The sequence below is a fragment of the Rutidosis leptorrhynchoides genome, chromosome 10 (assembly GCF_046630445.1).
Source record: "Rutidosis leptorrhynchoides isolate AG116_Rl617_1_P2 chromosome 10, CSIRO_AGI_Rlap_v1, whole genome shotgun sequence".
NCBI lineage: Eukaryota > Viridiplantae > Streptophyta > Magnoliopsida > Asterales > Asteraceae > Rutidosis > Rutidosis leptorrhynchoides.
This window is the reverse complement of record NC_092342.1, coordinates 23,342,747-23,363,703: the sequence shown is the minus strand read 5'-3', so window position 1 is coordinate 23,363,703 and position 20,957 is coordinate 23,342,747. Positions and strand designations below refer to the sequence as shown.

Sequence of the window (20,957 nt, the reverse complement as noted above, 5' to 3'; positions counted from 1 at the left end):
GAAGAGAGGATTCCAAATATGTAATTTGTTTTGTTGTAAGCCTCCTAGATCGAATTTAGATGATGAATGATTGAATTGGGTGTTTGTGTGTGTGTTCTTGCTAGAGAGAAAGAGAGAGAGATGGAGGTGATTGAATGGTGGTGATTGGGGTGGACTAGTTGACCTAGTCAACTAGTTTGCCCCGTGTCAATTTTAGTCCCTCGAGTTTAGAAGCGGGTGCGGGATTTAACCGATCGAATATTTTTAAAACGCAAGTTAACGAGAGGTGTTATAATTAAATGACGGAATTATTATGAACGTTAGTCAACGGAAACTACGAATTTAAATAACGAAAGGTATTATTAAAAAAAAAAAGACGGGCGTTAAAATAATTTAACGGAAAAATGCGGGATGTTACAATTCAAGCAATCCAGAGAAATGATAAGTGGGATCTTGCTACTCTACCAAGAGGGCATAAGGCTATTGGTGTAAAGTGGGTGTACAAGGCCAAGAAGAATTCCAAAGGTGAAGTTGAAAGATATAAGGCAAGGTTAGTGGCGAAGGGATATAGTCAACGAGCTGGCATAGACTATGAAGAAGTATTTGCTCCCGTCGCTCATCTAGAAACTATAAGATTAATAATCTCACTTGCAGCTCAGCATAATTGGAAGATTTATCAAATGGATGTCAAATCTGCGTGTCTTAATGGTCACTTAGAATAAGAAGTCTATATAGAACAACCTTTGGGATACGTCGTGAAAGGCCAAGAGGATAAGGTGCTGAAATTGAAAAAGGCCTTATACGGGTTGAAGCAAGCGCCTCGAGCATGGAATAGCAGGATAGACGAGTATTTCCAGCAGAATGACTTTACAAAATGCCCCCATGAGCATGCCCTATACACTAAAGTTAGCAAGGAAGGAGATGTTATGCTTGTGTGCCTATACGTGGATGACTTGATATTCACCGGTAGTAATCCCAAAATGTTCGAGGAGTTCAAGAAAGCAATGGTTCGGGAATTCGAGATGACCGACATTGGATTTATGGCTTACTATCTTGGGATCGAGGTAAAACAAAAGAAAGAAGGAATATTCATATCCCAAGAAGGTTATGTGAAGGAGGTGCTAAAGAAGTTTAAGATGAATGACTGCAAGTCAATCAACACACCTGTGGATTGCAATCTCAAATTATCAAAAGATGATGAAGGACACTTGGTTGACCCAAAACAATACAAGAGTTTGGTTAGAAGTCTAAGGTACCTAACCTGCATAAAGCCAGATATTCTCTACGAAGTTGGACTGGTAAGTCGATATATGGAAGCACCTATAATAAATCATTTGAAGGCAAATAAGAGGATACTTCGCTACATCAAAGGTACGATTGATTATGGTCTATTTTATTCGCCTTCTGAACACTTCAAGCTAGTTGGATACAGTGATAATGATTGGGCTGGAGACAAAGATGATCGTAAGAGTACGAGTGGTTTAGTGTTCTATTTGGGAGATACGGCGTTCACATGGAGTTCGAAGAAGCAACCCATTGTGACTTTATCTACGTGTGAAGCTGAGTTTGTAGCAGCAACATCGTGCACCTGTCATGCGTTATAGCTCAGAAAGTTACTAAATAAGCTTAAGTTTTTTCAAAAGGAAGCTACAGAGATATATGTGGATAACAAGTATGTGATTGCTCTAGCAAAGAAACCAATCTTCCATGATCGAAGCAAACACATCGATACAAAATACCATTACATAAGGGAGTGTGTTACAAATAAAGAGGTGCCGCGAAGTCACTTGACCAAGTTCCTGATATTTTCACAAAGCCCCTAAAACACGAGACATTTCAAAGATTACAGAATATGCTCGGAGTGACAAAATCAAGTTTAAGGGGGGCTGTTGGAAACTAAACTTGTTTTTGGGCTATGTGTTTTGGATTTGGGCTTGCAAGTATACAAGTATATGGATCAAGATTGTAGCCCATTATCTAGAAACCTCGTGGAACATGTAGTAGTCAAAGTGTGTAGAAAAATCTTATAAAATATCTAAGTCTAGAATTATCATGAGAATACTTAGGAAATATCTAGATATTAGTGGATGGTGAAGTGTTCTAGAGTAGTCCATTGTGTAGTATAAATAGGGGGCTTCATGTTAGGATATTAGGACCCAAACAACGCAAGTAATTCTACAAGATTACTTTCCGAGTAGTGATTCCAACAAGATCACTCAAACCCACTTAATGAACGAAAGATAATAAAGGCGGAAATGTAAAGAATGACACAAGATATAACGTGGTTATATGCAATCGTTGTGATTGTTTTAGTCCACAGACCAACTAGAGATTGTATATTTACTGAATATTTGAGAGTGGTGTATTACAATGACTATGAATGAGCTTTATATATAGAGCAAATAAGAAACAACCAAACTACAACTTGATCTTCAAGTGTGCTAGTAATCATCAACTTAGAACCAACTAGCCATGCTTTACACCCTTGAATTACCATGATCACAACCTCAATTCAAGGTGTAAAGTACCCACTTTGCACCTAAAGCAAAAGGTTAGTCAATAAAATACGGAACCCATTTGAGCAACTTGATCAACTTGCTGCCAGGCATCAGATGCGCCGCATCTGATGAGTGATGCGCCGCATCACCTGCTTCCACGACTGCAGATTCAAGTACCATCTCCAGATACGCCGCATCTGGATCTGGATGCGCCGCATCTGACCCCTTTGATGCGCCATTTCAGCTCAATGCTCCGCATCTAAAACCTTCGGACTATTTTGCTCTATGAATGCACCGCATCGATGCTCAGAAAGATGTTCCTTGTTGTTTAAACGTCTCCACACTCCAACAAATCTCCCACTTAGAGACTTGAACAAAACTCCATTCATATCAATGATTTTAACGAAGAACATTAAACCACCTTCGATTACCGCCAAATACCATTTGGAACACGCACGCTCAACACATACTTTGGATGAGTAGACTTTCGATAAAAGGTCTTCAATACTACTTGTTAAACTTGTAATACAATTCAAATCTCTAGTTGGGGTCTTCTCTCATCAATTCGTGAGAAGACCAATTGAGGTAATGCAAAACCTCAATTTCTCCGTCGTAACCACCTTAGTAAACATATCGGCATGATTCTTCGTACCAAGGATTTTCTCCAAGAATAAAGTGCCATCATTTATATGTTGTCGAATAAAATGATACCTTATCTTGATGTGTTTCGTTCGACTATGAAACACCGGATTCTTCCCAAGATGAACCGCACTTTGATTATCACAATACAAGACGCATTAGTCATGTCTTTTACCCAACTAGCCTAAGAAGTTCTTCAACCACACTAACTCTTTAGAAGCTTCCGCAATAGCCATGTATTCAGCTTCGGTGGTTGACAAAGCAACACTCTTTTGCAATCGAGATAACCAACTAATCATCGTCTTCCCCATTGTGAAAACATAACCCGTAGTGCTTTTTCCCCGGATCATCACATCCACCCAAATCAGCATCAACATAACCTCTAAGTATGAGATTGTTTTTAGAGAAACACAATCCCATATTAGAAGTACCTTTCAAATAATGAAGCAACCATTTGACCGCTTCCCAATGCTCTTTCCCCGGATTAGACATATAACGACTTTCAACTCCCACTGCTTGAGCAATATCAGGTCTTGTACAAACCATGGCATACATAATACTACCCTTGGCCGATGCATATGGAACCTTTTCCATATCCGTTTTGTCTTTTATCGTCTTTGGTGATTGACTTTTCGATAACTTTAAGGTGCTTCCCAAAGGCATAGAACGAGCCTTTGAATCTTCCATGTTGAACCTCTCTACTACTTTCTCAATATATTTGGATTGAGACAAGTATAGATTACCCTTCACACGATCACGCACAATACTCATGCCAAGTATTTGCTTAGCACCACCAAGATCTTTCATCTCGAATTCTCGGGAAAGTAATCCCTTCAACTTGTTAATTTCGGACATGTTAGAACCTGCAAGCAACATGTCATCAACATACAACAATAAGATTATGTAAGAAGACTTGAATTTCTTTAAGTAGCAACAGTGATCCGCTTCACATCTTAAGAAACCAATCTTCTTCATAAACTGGTCAAACTTCAAGTACCATTGCCGAGGTGCTTGCTTCAATCCATACAAACTTTTCTTTAGCTTACAAACCCACTTATCTTTACCCTTTACCTCAAAGCCCTCGGGTTGCCTCATGTAGATCTCTTCAACAAGATCACCATGTAAGAATGCAGTTTTTACATCTAGTTGCTCAAGATGTAAGTCTTCGGATGCAACCATAGAAAGTACCAAACGGATAGTAGTAATTTTAACTACCGGTGAAAATATCTCTTTGTAGTCAACCCCTTCCTTTTGTTGAAAGCCTTTGACTACCAAACGAGCCTTGTACCTTCTCTTGCCATCTAACTCATTCTTGATTCTATACACCCATTTGCTTTGCAACGCCCTTTTATCATGAGGTAACTTCACTAGTGACCAAGTTTTATTCTTTTCAAGTGACCCCATCTCGTCTTTCATGGCAAGCTCCCATTGTATGGATTCTTTTATCTTCCTTGCCTCAAAGTAACTTTCGGTTTCACCATTCTCGGGATAGAGCAAGTAGTTTGCTGATAAAGAATACCTAGGATTAGGTTTGGGCACTCTAGTCGAGCGTCTTGGTGTAGGAGCAATCAGAATGGTTGGACCAGTTTTATTTGGGTCCTCCTCATCACTAGAACTCGCACTATGTTCGAAATCATCACCGCTTTTCGAACCATCCCCATCATTAGCATTTTCCGACGCCTCACCGTTCATCGGCAATTCATTGTTCCCCGTACTCCCACTAGAACCTGCAAGATCATCAATAGAAACATCGTCAAAAGTAACATGACCCGGTTTAGGACTCCCCGTTTTCGGTTTGCAATAGACCGAATCTTCATCAAAAGTAACATCTCGTGAACGAATTACTTTTCTAGCTTCGTTATCCCAACAACGATAGCCCATTTCATCCGACCCATAGCCAATGAAAATACACTTCTTTGACTTAGCTTCAAGCTTGTCTTTATCCACATCTTTGGTCTTTACATATGCATTACACCCAAAGATCCTAAGGTGACCATAACTCACCTTCTTGCCTTGCCATTCTTCCTCGGGAATTCGGAAACCCAACGGTGTTGAGGGTCCCCTATTTATCAAATAATCCACCGTATTGACCGCATCCGCCCAAAACATCTTAGGCAAACCGGCATGTAGTCTCATACTCTTAGCCCTTTTATTTAGCGTACGATTCATACGTTCGGCGACCCCATTGTGTTGCGGTGTCTCCGGTACCGTTTTCAACATTCTAATACCGAGCTTTGCACAATGGCCTTTAAACTCAAGACTACCATATTCCCCTCCATTATCCGACTTCAAGCACTTGACCTTCAAGTTAGTCTCATTTTCTACCATAGCTTTCCACTTCACAAAAGTATTAAATACATCGGATTTAGCTTTAAGAAAATAAACCCATACCTTTCGAGTGGAGTCGTCAATGAAGGTGACATAATAGCGAGAACCTCCATGTGATTCTATATTGGTTGGACCAAACACATCCGTAAGAACGAGCTCTAATTTCTCCAACTTAGGTGCATTCCCCGATTTCCCAAAAGTCACCTTCTTTTGTTTCCCATATACACATGGTTCGCAAAACCTAAGTTCTACCTTTTTCAAATCCGAAATTCTCCCACTCGAAACAAGCATCTTCATACCCTTCTCACTCATATGCCCGAGTCTTCGGTGCCATAGAGTTGATTCGGACTCAACATTAACCGTAGCAACCACCGTGTCTTCATCAAACACTTCAACCATATAAAGAGTTCCCCTTTTATGTCCACGAGCCACTACACAACTACCCTTAACTACCTTCCATTGGTGGTTTTCAAAAGTAACCGCGTTACCTTCATCATCTAATTAACCAACCGAAATAAGTTTCCTTTTCAATTTAGGAATGTACCTTACGTTCTTCAAGGTCGAATTAGAACCAAGAGTAGTCCTCAAAACAACATCTCCAATGCTCTCTATATTGAGTTGCTTGTTGTCTGCCAATCTCACCTTGCCTTGATATAAGCAAAAATTCTTCATCATGCTTTTGACATGAGTAGCACGAAACGAAACTCCCGAATCCAAAATCCAAGACTCCATAGAATTTTCAACACTACACAAAAGTGCATCATCACTTTCCCCTTCGGCCAAGTTTACACCTTTCGCGGAACCATTTTTACAATTCCTTTGAAAGTGTCCCTTTTGATTGCAACCCCAACAAGTAACTTCACTTCTATCTTTCGATGGATTCCTCTTCTTAGACTTCTTCCTACCCTTCTTCTCACCGCATTCAAATTTTCTACCCCGGTTGTCGGTACTTAACAAAGAACCGAACGTTGATTCTCCCGAGTTTCTCCTACGCGTATCTTCACCAAGAATCAAATCCCTTATAGCTTCAAACACTAGCTTAGTAGTTCCCGTAGAGCTACTAACCGCGGTAACCGTACCTGACCAACTTTCCGATAATGATGAAAGCAAGATAAGTGCTTTTAGTTCATCATCAAACTTAATCTCTACCGATTCAAGCCTTGACACGATATTATTAAATTCATTGATATGATCCGTTGCACTCGTACCTTCCTTCATCTTAGTATTGAAAAATTGACGCATGAGAAATACCTTATTTGCAGCGGTATGTTTCTCATACATGTTAGAGAGTGCTTTCAAGCAAGCAAACGTCGTCTTCTCATTCACAACGTTGTATGCAACGTTCTTAGCAAGTGAAAGACGAATAGCACCCAAAGCTTGACGATCCAAAAGCATCCAATCGGCATCGTTCATGCTTTCGGGCTTGGTCTCTAACAAAGGTTGATGTAGCTTCTTTTGATACAAGTAATCTTCAATTTGCATCTTCCAAAAGCCAAAGTCTCTCCCATCGAATCGGTCGTTTCTAAGCTTTCCATCTTCCGCCATCGTTCCCTTAACGAAACCTTGTGCTCTAGATACCAGTTGTTAGGATATTAGGACCCAAACAACGCAAGTAATTCTACAAGATTGCTTGCCGAGTAGCGATTCCAATAAGATCACTCAAACCCACTTAATGAACGAAAGATAATAAATGCGAAAATGTAAAGAACGACACAAGATATAACGTGGTTATATGCAATCGTTGTGATTGCTTTAGTCCACGGGCCAACTAGAGATTGTATATTTACTGGCTATATGAGAGTGGTGTATTACAATGACTATGAATGAGCTCTATATATAGAGCAAATAAGAAACAACCAAACTACAACTTGATCTTCAAGTGTGCTAGTAATCATCAACTTAGAACCAACTAGCTATGCTTTACACCCTTGAATTAGCATGATCACAGCCTCAATTCAAGGTGTAAAGTACCCACTTTGCACCTAAAGCAAAAGGTTAGTCAATAAAATACGGAACCCATTTGTGCAACTTGATCAACTTACTGCCAGACATCAGATGTGCCGCATCTGATGAGTGATGCGCCGCATCACCTTCTTCCACGACTGCAGATTCAAGTACCAGCTCCAGATGCGCCGCATCTGGATCGGGATGCGTCGCATCTGACCCCTTTGATGCGCCATTTCAGCTCAATGCTCCGCATCTAAAACCTTCGAACTATTTTGCTCTATGAATGCGACGCATCCACCCTTGGATGCGCCACATCGATGCTCAGAAAGATGTTCCTTGTTGTTTAAACGTCTCCACACTCCAACACTTCACCCCTCATTTGTAATTAAGCAAATCAAGTAAAGAACAAAGCCTTCAAGATCAATCGAACATCTAAATCATCAATCATCTCTTCCACAAATAATATACACATAACCTCCTATTTCTAACACAAAATGCAGTTTTGTTATAGTGAACCAAAGTCAGGAGAATTCATCAATATTGGGATTGCTAGATGTGGGTATTTATGCTCAGCGAAATCATACATTTTTTTTTTTTTTTTTGAAAACTAACTTTTATTGAATTATAAGGACGGCTAAAAGCTGAATACAAGAATACATGATCAATCAGCTCACTAGCAGTGGGCTATAATTGAATTGCCACCCTAACTAACAGATTCATCTAACCAAACCAGTGAGATAAGCCATCATTTACACCATCAGACCATCGAACCAACCATCACCTTCACCTAACTTCTATTTGATGATCACAGCTTCTTTGGGAGTCAGACGCCAAACTTTAAAATGTTGGATGATTTTCGATGATAATTTCAAACTTGCAAGCACATCCTCATTGAGGAATGAACCCCTGCTTTCATGCAAGCTATGGGTTATCTAATTCCAAAAGGAAGTTCCATTTCCTTGCCCCACCTTACGAACCCATGATGAGAGTATTCGGATATCTGCTTTTTCAGTATCAAACCCACTTTGTTTTATCCCCATCCAAAACAGACGATCTCGATCCATTAAGTGAGTCCGAATTCAGTCCACTTTGGTTACCATTTATGCAATTTTTACTCTTTTAGTTTCGTACAATCAGAGCATATAAGACACATTCATTCTGAAATATATATATAAATCAACATTTTTGATTCAGTCATCATCATCTGAAATAAACTCCAACAGTCAAAATCCAAAGTCTTTCACACGACGTTGAACCCCGACTCCGAGCCAGAATAGGACCAACCATCAGTTTCGGCCGACGCCGACGCTGGAACCCACCGACTTCGCATGCTTTAAGGAGTGAATTTAAAAAGATTAGTTTTGCATTATCCCCAACAACGATAAATCTTTTTATTCTCTTTCTTCCTAAATTTTGATTTATCATTTAGATTTATATTCATTCACTAATTCTGTTCAAGTTCTTTAATCACGGACAACAAATCTTTTCCACCCCCTCTATATTAGTTCCAATCAATATGCATAGGTAATTAGGTATATAGGTCGTTATGTTTTTTTTTTTTTTTCCGTTCCATCTCCTTCAATTTCTTCAAAGAATCGGTATTCGTACGAATCATTCAATCTGAAAATCGTAAATCATACCAATACATATACTTAATCATGGTTCTTTTATAAACTAAAGATATTATTATCATGGGAAACCAAACTATAAAAAATAATAAAACCCAGTGGGCCCAATTCATCACAGTCGGATCATACGTCTAAAAATAGTACATAAAACCTATATGGGCCCAATTCTTCAGGATCAGTCCTTTTAAGTACTCGGTAGTCGCGCGTAATATCTGATTTCACCGAATAAATAAAATCCCTAATTCAAACCCTAACTTTCCCCACAATCAAACACCGCATCTACACACAAATCATGATAATGTCTGCTACTACCTACCTTTCGAAATTCAAATTGAAATCATCAAAAATCTTCCTGTCAAATCATTGGTTCAATTCAGGTCAGTTTCAAAATCATGGAAGTCATTAATCGATAGCTCGGAGTTCATCGCTAATTATCACTTCAACAACGATCAGCTGCAGCAGCATCGTGTTCTTGTAAGGTACGCTGATCCAAAAGTAGAGAAATATGTTTCGATTGTGGATGATGATAGTTTTCCCCGACATAAGTTTCCGTTGATTGTTCCATCGAATATTAGACGGCTACTCGGTTACGATCCTAGTATATTGGGTAGCTCTCAAGGTGTGATCTGCTTTTGTGTCGATTTCGGTGATTCTACTTACTGGTATTATTCAGGTAATGAAGCAAAAACATTCGTTCTATGGAATCCTACGATTCAAAAATCTGTTCCTGTCGTTGTCCCTGGTCTGGATGATAGAAACTATAGGGACTTCAAAAACGTTTATGGTTTTGGGGTATGTCCTCGTACTAGTGTCGCTAAACTTGTCAAAGTGTCTTATATTTCAGATTTGATAGATATTGATACTCACACCCCGCAAGTTGAGATTTCTAGTCTAAGTTTGGGGTCTTGGAGGAGGAGTTCGTCTATGAATGTGCCCCGTAAATGCATTCAATTGAGACAGAATCATGTATGTGTAGATAAGTGTATTTATCGGTATGCCTTTGATAGGACTGTTATCGGTAAAACCTACCATAGTAAGAACTTGATACTGTCATTTGATATGACAACTGAAGAATTTACAGAAGTACAACTTTGTGACGGGTTAAAAGAAGAATATTCGGGTGATGCATACGGTTGCTGTGGCTATTTGAGATTATCTAAGTTAGGGACATCTCTTGTTGTGCTTGAACCCAAAGATGGATTGTATAAAGAAATTTCTGTATGGAGGATGGAGCATGGGGTTCCAAACTCGTTTACAAAGCTATTCATTATTAAGTCATTAATTGAATCATTACAGATAAATGAGGTACATGGCTTTAGGAAAACTGGTGAACCTATTATTGATACTGGAATGACCACTACTGATAAAAATTATATAGGAGATATAGTTGTTTATGAACCCAAGTCGGGAGAAATCAGTGATATTGGGATTACTAGTGCTGGGTGTTTATACTTGGCTCAATCATACATCGAAACACTAGTTTTGCATGATCACTGAGGTGGAGAATAAAGTTATTAGTAACATTCTAAAGTGCAGAGCTAAGAAGACATGACTAACTTTTGGAGCAAGTAAGCAAGGTATGTGGATTGAACTACAATTATAGGCAATTTAGTTGGATTTAGTGAAAGGTATATACACTACATATTAGATGTTCCTAAGTTTTTGGATTATAATATCACATTTTTTGTGAGCTTTATTATGTTTAGTTATAAGTACTCTGTATTCAGATGTCAATGGCCAGATTTATCATTTATGCAATTTTTACTCTTAGTTTCCTACAATCAGCGTATAAGACACATTTATTGTGCAGCGAAGAGGCACCTTTTCTTTTCGTAGAGTGTTTGTATTAGAGAATAAAAAACTTATTATTAGTGGTTTGATATGTATAAACACATGTTATATTATTATACGGACCACAAACGAAACCTCATAAATTGGTCATCAAATTTTCATGAATCTGAATAATATAGTCCTTGTGTTAGCAGCTGAAAGTGTCACGGGCTGTAAAAAATCACAATGTGTGGACTGATGATGAGTAATATACGAGCACCACGTTTGAGGCTCATTTTTGTCATTTGGTTGTCTTTAATAAGAGTAGACGATGTGTTCTAAATAATTTAGCCCTCTTTATTTGGTTTGTATACCTATATAGTATTCAATTTTTAACTTCATGTGGTCATATGCGGTTGATGTTATTGTTGGAAAATTTGGTAAAATAATCCATTTTTATCAATTTTGGACACAATTAAATGTGGCACGTGTTGGGTGTGCGCTTTCCTAGGTGAGAACTTTACACTGAGCTCGCATGTGTCCATATTAGATTTTGGTATGACTAAGAAATTGATTCAGAAAGTGAGATGTTTGTGGTGGAAGTAAAAAGAATGAGTTTTTCGCTAAATTAGATTTTCATGTTTTATTTTCATTGTGGTGTGCAAACTAATAATTTGTTGCAAACTATAGATTGTGACTTACAATTTGGATAAGAAATCAAGTTGAGTTCTTACAAATTCAAGCAAGATCAAGCTTTAAGTCAGTGTTTTAATTTACTAGTGCTACACTCATATTATCGTTGTGGTTTGGTGGGAATAAGCTTACTTCGGGTCAAGAGGCTATTCTAATCTATGGTAGTCTTTTTTTTTTTTTTTTTTTTGAAAGGTAAACATTTTTATTAATAAGAAGTAAAATATAACTAGCAAGAAGCTAGAAGGACAACGAAACCACAACAAGAACAGACCCTCAAAATATAAACTACCTAACTAACAAACACCGCAAAAATACTAAGCACGAAAATCGTCGACAAAATAACCCAAATGACCCCAATAAGCAACCACATCACCCAAAACAAAAGGAAACACGAACACGAATGAGAGCTAAACTCATATAGTCACTCGCACAATACGTAGACCCTAAACCTTAGTTTGCTATGATTCCAAGCCCGAGGACGAAATAGTATCACAACCACAATGGCCATCACAATCGCAATCACAATCGCAATCGCAAGCGCAATCGTCATCATCTTCATCATCATCGGAGTTCTTCATCACATCATTAATAATAATCCTTTCACACCAAGTACGTTTTTCAAGACATCTTTTGCACTTCAATTGTTTACTTCTGTGAACGTACTTAATAAAATAATTTTTAATTAAAGGCCTAAATTTTCGCTTCTTAAGTCGAAAAAGAACCACCGAATTACACCCGTCGTTGATAGCTTTAGGCCCACTAGAAACTTCAACCAAATTAATGGGCTCAACTTTCAAGTTTCCCATATCAACTCCATGTTCACTTGATAGAGATTCCTTTGCAATTGGCCCATCAGTGGAAAATACATCACAACCACCTGGAACACTATCTCTGACATTATTACATAATTTTGTCTCCTTGAAAATTTGGTTACTACCATCTCCATTCGTTTGATATTCAAAATAAGCGCCGTTTGTATTGAAAACATCACAAACACGTTTTCCATTTGTATCGAGAACTTCACAGTCATGTTTGAGATATGAGAAAGTATCACAAGAACCAAACCTTCGAGATTCACGATCATCTTCAACCTTCAACTCTTCGACGGGACCCTTGGCCGGAACTTTCCGGCGACATTGGAACCTGAAACTCGGGCACTACAGGATTTCCATTCTCGAATTGACTACAATTAGACATGCTTTTTAATGGTTCTCCAATGACATCAAAAGGTTCCTCACAACTAAGTGTAGAACCTATGGTAGCCGAAATACCGGATGTTCTAACGGGTGTGGATACATGAACAGAACAATCCATCTCCTTCATTGAACTAGTAATATTCGAAGAACCATCATCCTTTAGGATAGAAGCTTGGTCGTCCTCTTTAAACAATTTCCATTTATGGTGCCCAATTACGAAACTAAACTCGATTTTTTTGTCGATTTCAGATGCGGGCATTTTAAACTTGAGGACTTTTCCGTCTATCTTCAATTCGATGGATTTAGCACCATCATGAGTGATGTATGAAGAACTGTAATCATTAATATCATCCAACAAACCACCATACAAACCCGAATCATGATGAACCTGAGTACACGAAGAAGCATGTTTGAAGTCCTTGCAAGAAGACAACTTTCTATCATGCGCTTTATAAACTCGCAACCACCTTCCATTGAGATGAATTGAGTTCAGAACCTTCACAAAACCATTGATATCCTTTAATCCACCGTATCTAACGAACCCAAATCTTTGCCCGTTTGATAATCTTTTTTGAGCCAAGTATACATCCTTCACCTCACCGTAATTTTTGAACACATGCCATAGATCATCCACCGACCAGAAATTCGCAAAGTTGTGAAACATAAATGATGTTATTTGAATGTCGCTGCATATTCCCGTTGAAAAAGACTTAGAAAATTGTTCTCGAACCCTGAACGAGACCCTCGAAGTGTCGATGTTGTGCCCTCTTACACACTTGAGGCACCCACTTTCACCCATTATAAGCATACACAGTAGCCGAAGAACGATACACACGATACCATGGAAACCAGTGAAACAAAAGAAGAGCAAAAAAAAAAAAAGGAAGAATGAAATAGGGTGAAACAAAATGAATTAAAGAGAAACAAAGGTAGGGAAACCCTCCGAAACACCGGCGAATCACCGATGACCGGAGGTAGCAAAAACTTCAAATGGTGATGAAGATTATCATGAAATTTTCACGTGAATGAAGTAAATGTGAAAAAAAAAAAAAAAAAAAAAAAAATCTCTAATCTATGGTAGTCTTTTGTTCCTTTTTGTTTTGTTTTTTCTGGATATCTTCTTTAATGAGTTCAAATATGAATATATATACTATGGTTATTTTTTGTTATTGGTATAGTTTTAAACACCTTTTTTTTTTTTTTTTTTTTTTTGTTATTTTTTGTAACCTTTCATAACTTATGAATTTATTGTGATTAGAAGTTAGTGGGAGCATTTTTAAAAATGTGAGTGCATGTTCTTGTTATATATGATGATGATTAATATTTTCTTTACAATGTAAAGTTAGAAACCACTCACACAACTACTAACCATCACCCCTACGCATGTTTTACCTACACCCGATTCGAACTGACCCGCCCGACCACCATTCGGTTCGGTTTTCGACGTCCGAATCAACTCGGACCTAGTCCTTGTTCCACTGAACGTAAAAATGGATGTTGGTGTGAAGTTGAGAGATGTGAATGTGTGTGTATTAGGCGAGAGGTTATTGGGTTGACATGGGAATGTGGATCGGGTTGTGGGTCGGAGCCGAGTGTCGGAACCTGGTGGGTCAAAAGGGTATGATTTTGAGGTTAAAGAATATCAGGATTGAGAAGAAAGGTTGCGGTTTGTATGCTGATGAGTTTATTTGACGTGAAGAATTTGTTTGCGAGTATGCAGGTAAGGTGAAATTTGATATTTTTTCAGATTATAAGTGTTTTGTCAGTTGAGTTAAGTTGTGACTAAATCATTCATACTTTGTTGTTAACACTCACTAATTGTAACGTATGCTAATGTGACCTCATAGTATTTGATGCTTTTCAGAGCCTGGTTTGTTTTTGCTCCCATACTAGTCAGTGGAGAGTATTCAATTTGATCTAGATTGTTATGGAGATTACGTAGTTCAATTTGATTTTGGTGGTTTGTGCTATTGAAGCTTTTACTGAATGGACATGTTTTTCGTCAATTGTCCTAATTCTTGGCATGCCAGTTAAGTATGTGCTGCTTGCTATAAATATGGACAAACAATAATCATGTTGGCTTTAGGTGGGCATTTCATGAACCTAAGTATATCCACAAAGAACCTACATACATTGTGTGATTTTTTTTTTATTTATTATTTTTTTTTTGTAAAGTTAATTCAGTTAATTTGCTTGGCGAAATGCATGACATTATTAGTAACACAAAGCAACACAAAGTTATTTTAGATATAATTACTATTCCCCAACTATGGAAATTAGTATATCACGAGCAGGTGGGGAAATGAAGAGGGGTTTAAGAAACCCTAGGTACTACGGAGTATATAAGTGTGTGGATGAGATGGAGACCAAACGACGAAAATACCCTCAAAAATTATGTAAAAGGACAAATTACTCCAATGGAAACAGTAACTCCACAGGGGAGTAAGGCAATATCTCAATTAGTATATCGGGATAATAATTAACCCAAAGTAATAAACAAGATGATACCTCCTAATCCATATGATATGACATGTGATAGGAATCAAATAGCAATAGTAGCCGATTTGAATAAGAACAATAACAACAGCAGCAGCAGATTAATGAAAATAATAACAATCGATTGATAACGATAACTTTTAATTGAATGATGAAGATAAAATACTGAAAGATAATTCAGCCGATCTCACAATATCGTTGAGAATCAAGCTGCCTAAATCAGAGAAGATGCAAGAGCAATCTTCCTGCCCAAGTTCTCTCAAGAACCGATACCAAACTCGTACATAAAATTATGACTGACTAACCCTAATTGACTAACACTAGTATATAAAGCCTTTCCATTGGGCTTGGGCTTGACTATCATTATTGGGCTTGGCCTTGGGCTATTCTCTATCAATACCGACGTCATGAAGATGAGGCTTGTCCTCAAGCCAGATATGAATGTTGGCACTGTTATTGGAGGAATTTGCCCATGTGGTGGCTTTCATAGAATTAGATTTCCATGCGATAAGCCATTGCCGAACCTGCTTTCCATCTTTTAGGTTTGTATAAGTTGCAAAATAATTTTCCATTGATTCTGACGAATAACCACCTTTTTCCAGCTTACCTCTCTTGATCAGCATACTTGAATAGCAAAGCATAAATGAATCCAACTCCAACACCTTAATCTCAGAATCAAAGTGGTGGGTAATGTCTTCACATTGTTCAAAGATCCTCATGTGGTTCCCATCTCCTTTACCAATATTAAAACGACAAATTGGTGTAATAGGTAACCCAAGAGCGTCAACTAGCTTTTTAGATATGAAGTTGTAAGTAGCTCCACTTTCAATAAGAATTACGACAGGAAAATTGTTAATTTTTCCCATTAATTGGACAAGGTTTGTGCAAGAATCCGAAAAGGTGCAATAATGTCCAAGGGTTTGGCATTCGCCCCCAATCAGGTTCTCAATCCAATCGGTTAATTGAGGAACACAAACAGCGGCATCATAATCGAATTCATCACCATCAGCCAAGAGTAAATTACATACTTGACCTGATGAGCATTTTTGTTGGGCTGTATACAATAACCCACAATTGAAACAAAGCCCTTTACGTCTATGATACTTCCACTCTTGCGTTGATATATGTTTCGTGTTTGTGGTCACATATGTTACTGGTGGTTTTTGGGTAAAGGAAGTAGGTTGAGTATGGCCTAAATTAAGGGTGGGTTTGGAAGTTAATGAGCTGGAGTAATTGGTCATACCTTTTGTGCCTAAAAGCTCGACAGTCTGATCAGAAGAAGGATTTAATGCCTTAACCCCGATTTTGATATTCTCCTTTGGCCTAGTGTTGGTGATGTCGGAGTTCGAGCTTAGTAGGTTATCGATGACTGGCTGTGGTTGTGATGTAAATGGTGATGAAAAAACTGGCGTTGTTTTGTTATTCAGGCTGTTTGTGATCATTTGCTCCGTTAAGCCTGACAACCCATTGATTCTCGCTTGTTCACTTCCTGAAAAATCGCTAAGGGCGTCGGTAGAGGCTACCACAATTTGTTGCGAAAAGTCTTCTTCATCAGAACAAATAGGGTTTAAGCTGAGTGAATTTTCAATTTCTTCTCTAAGTCCCTTTAACATAATTCCGATGGTTTGTTCCTCAGGATGAACTGATTGTGATCCGATTGTATTGTCGATGGTGGAATTTGAATGGGGCAGCTGAGATGAAGAGAAACCAGGAGGCGGATTTGTGAGCTGTTGTTGAAAACTATTCGTTATCATCTTCTACATTAAGCTTGGTAATTCAATAAGTTGCTCTTTAATGGAATTAACAGTAGAATTCAGATTTTGTATTTGGGAAGATAACAAATCGATTTTCTCATCTTGAGTGTCAACACGAGAATGTAAATAGGTAACGATTGAAGGTTGATCTGATTGAACCGACTTACTTCTGCAAATTGGTTTTCCTCCATGACCGGTGGCTATGACGACGTGGCGTGCAAGATCCATCGCTCGATCACAAGTCTCCGGATTCAATAATCGTAACCAATTTCTAATATTTTCATGTAATCCACTTATAAAGATTTCAATTGCTTGATCATCAGATAGGTCAGAAATTAGGGCACATGAGGTCTTAAATTCATCAATGTATTCATCAATATTCTCAATAGCGATAGTGTTTTGTTGTAATAGTGAAGTTGAAGAGAATGAACCTGGAGGTGAACTCTCATCATCTGAATTGATTCTGGATTGCAATTGGGTGGTGACTGATAGTTGTTTTTCTGGGTTCACCATGGTAGAGAAGAGGGTGGAGGGCAATTGAACCAATTGATATGAATCAAATAGCAATAGTAGCCGATTTGAATAAGAACAATAACAATAGCAGCAGATTAATGAAAATAATAACAATCGATTGATAACGATAACTTTTAATTGAATGATGAAGATAAAATACTGAAAGATAATTCAGCCGATCTCACAATATCGTTGAGAATCAAGCCGCCTAAATCAGAGAAGATGCAAGAGCAATCTTCCTGCCCAAGTTCTCTCAAGAACCGATACCAAACTCGTACATAAAATTCTGACTGACTAACCCTAATTGACTAACACTAGTATATAAAGCCTTTCCATTGGGCTTGGGCTTGACTATCATTATTGGGCTTGGCCTTGGGCTATTCTCTATCAACATGAGTGTTCGTTCATATAGCTATATCTTTTGATGCCATACATGTTCAGTGGTTTCTTGGTAATCTTGTACTAAGGACAAATGGATTGAAAAGTTGCGTAAGCTTCTCTGACTAAGGGACATTCATTGGTTTCTTGATAAGTTCAAAATTAACGAGTTAGAAAACCCCACGTGTGCGACAAGGGGTAATGTTTAAAAAAAATAGAGAATGGAAAAAGTCGAAATAGACGACGTCAGTTGACGTCATTAGATGGGTACTGTTCATTATTACAATACGAGAACTTTTTAAAATTGTCAAAATACAATGCAAATTTAGAATAATATGAATTAGTATATGTATATATGTAAAATATCTAGATATTAATATGTATAAGAAAATATCTAGAATTTAGAATATGGTAGGAAAAATCTAGAAATTTGTATTTGATAGGAAAAATCTAGATATTTGTATGTGTAGAAAATATTTAGATATTTATCCATGGAAATATCTAGTTTCTAGAATGTTCCATGAGTTAGTATAAATATGGGTGATGAGTAGTTCATTTGTGTAAGGGTGTAAGTAAGGATTGAAGAAGAGTTAGAAGAAGAAATTGTGAAGAAGTAAAGAAGTGTGTGAGTTGAGTTCGTAATATTGTAGTTGTTTCCTTGTATTAATAAAAGTGTTCTTTGTTAAGTTTCCCGGTTAAGCCTTAGTTCATGTTTGAGTTCTTAGTGCACTTGTGTTATTTTTATTATATGGTCGGCTCTGCCGCCTAAGTGATATATGGTCGGTTATACCGCCTGAATGATATATGGTCGACACTGTCGCCTCACTATTATTGTGTACTAAGGATTCATAAAATTAAAGGCTAACCAACGTCAAAGTGTTGGTGTAGTGAGTGTAGTATAATTAAGGTCCTCTATAGTGGGTGTGTTGGGCTCGTCGAAGCTTACAACAATTGGTATCAGAGCGGGTCGTTCGGGACCATTTCTAGTGGAGGAAATCGGTAAACGTTGGACGTTTACATTGACTTGTTTTCACCAAGGCTCTAAGGGAGATTCTGTCGGAGCACAGTTAGGAACTGTGAAAGCTCATCGGTCAGGGACCAAGCTTATTGGACGTTGGACGTCATGATGGCAAATCTTACAAGTACGAGCAGTGGAATCAAGAGTCTCAATAACCACAACTATGGTTATTGGTGGACTTGCATAGAATCCTACCTACAAGGACACGATTTATAGGAAATAGTTGCTGGCAGTGAAACAACGCCTCCACCGAAAGAAAATGCAGAAGCCTTGAGAAAATGGAACATCAAGGTCGGGAAGGCTTTTTTTATATTGAAGACTACAATCGAGGAGGATCTACTGGAGCACATCCGTGACGAGAAAACACCAAAGGCCGCTTGGGAAACTTTTGAAAAATTATTTTCAAAGAAGAATGAAGCACGCCTCCAGCTCTTGAAAAATGAGCTCGCGGGTATCTCACAAGGAAGTCTGTCAATTTCTCAGTATTTCACCAAGGTGAAATATATTTGCCGTGAGATATCTCAGCTTGCTCCTGAAGAGAAAGTGAGTGATGTAAGGATGAAGATAATTATCATTCACGGCTTAAGGTCCGAGTATAATGGATTTATAACCGCTGTGAGAGGATGGCCTACTCAACCATCATTAATAGAGCTGGAAAATTTATTGGATAACCAAGAGGCATTAGCCAAGCAAATGAATGATGTAAGCATAAAAGGCGAAGAAGAGGCACTCTTTACCAATAAGAAGAAAGCCACGTCTCGAAGACAAGAAGTGACGAAAGAAAGGCGGACATATGGATGCAAGGGTCATCTAAAATCAAAAAGCAACGCTTCAGGGGGAGCTCAAGAAGGAAGAAAATATCATCACCAACAATATGGAGAAAATGATAAGAGAAAGAATGGTGAATGCTTCAATTGTGGCAAGAAGGGTCATTTTGCTCGAGAATGTAGATTCCCCAGAAGGCGGACTTTCGAAGGAAATGTGGCCTCCGCAAGAGATGAGAAGAAAGAGGTCACATTCGAAGCAACCATTAATGAGAAAACATGGGATGCAGAAGCTGGACTCTGGGTTGAAGCTGACATAGATGATCAAGATCTTACAACAACTTTAAAGTCAAAAATAAACTACAAAGACGATTGGATCATCGATTCTGGGTGCTCAAATCATATGACCAACGATGGGACGAAGCTGCAAGAAATGGAGGATTACAAAGGAAAGAGAGTCGTGTTGACAACTAACAATTCAAGGTTGTCTATTTCTCACTTTGGAAAGACAATAATTCCAAATGAAGGCGACTCTCATAAGCTCCAACTCGAGAAGGTGTATCTTGTCCCTGGCCTAAAGAAGAATTTACTATCAGTACCACAATTGACAGCAGAAGGGAATTATGTGCTCTTTAGACTAGAAGATGTGTCCGTATTCAAGAGAGTGAAGGTGGTTGGCAATCCAATTATGCAAGGAAGAAGAATAGAGTCGGTCTATGTACTATCTGCTGAAACAGCATATGTGGATAAGACTCGAAAGAATGAGACGGCTGATCTTTGGCATGAACGTCTTGGGCATGTGGGCTACAACAAGTTAAAGGAGATGATGGTGAAACACATGGTAAATGGGCTTCCTCAAATTGATATCCGAACAGATACAATTTGTGCTGGATGTCAATTTGGCAAAGCTCACCAATTGCCATTCAAGGAGTCAGCGCATCAGTCCAAGACACCACTAGAGCTCATACACTCAGAAGTCTTCGGCCCAGTGAAACAAACATCACTTGGAGGCATGAAGTATATTGTGACATTCATTGATGACTTCTCAAGGTATGTGTGGGTTTACTTCATGAAAGAAAAGTCGGAGACTTTTCTGAAGTTTAAAGAGTTCAAGAATAAAGTAGAAAGTGAGCTCAATTATATGATTCGATGCTTACGCACAGATAATGGAGGAGAATATTTATCAACCGAGTTCAATATCTATCTTGAGAAGCACAAGATCAGAAGGCAATTAACTTGCCCTAATACTCCACAACAGAATGGAGTGGCAGAACGTAAGAATCGTCATCTTACTGATACTTGTCGAAGTATGCTTCATGGTAAGAATGTACCAGGAAGATTTTGGGCCGAATGTAT

The 20,957-nt window shown here is 38.3% G+C and overlaps 1 protein-coding gene and 1 non-coding gene across 2 annotated transcripts; both read left to right on the top strand.

Annotated features, from left to right (window-relative positions):
* Positions 1–1,115: 1,115 nt before the first annotated feature.
* On the top strand, positions 1,116–10,516 carry LOC139870111 (F-box/kelch-repeat protein At3g06240-like). The gene is made up of 2 exons (XM_071857963.1): positions 1,116–1,231; positions 9,397–10,516. Exons 1-2 carry the CDS (start codon positions 1,116–1,118, stop codon positions 10,514–10,516), a joined length of 1,236 nt encoding a protein of 411 aa, XP_071714064.1.
* Positions 10,517–14,707: 4,191 nt separating this feature from the next.
* Positions 14,708–14,814, top strand: LOC139873786 (small nucleolar RNA snoR103). Its single transcript, XR_011767507.1, has one exon. It is a non-coding gene; the product is annotated as a small nucleolar RNA snoR103 (small nucleolar RNA).
* Positions 14,815–20,957: the final 6,143 nt, after the last annotated feature.

Excerpts from the sequence above, each read along its gene's own strand:
- LOC139870111 (XM_071857963.1), top strand. The coding sequence starts at position 1,116 with ATGAATGACTGCAAGTCAATCAACACACCTGTGGATTGCAATCTCAAA. Across the intron at positions 1,232-9,396 it reads AGTTTGGTTAGAAGTCTAAG|GTCAGTTTCAAAATCATGGA; the intron begins GTACCTAACCTG and ends GGTTCAATTCAG.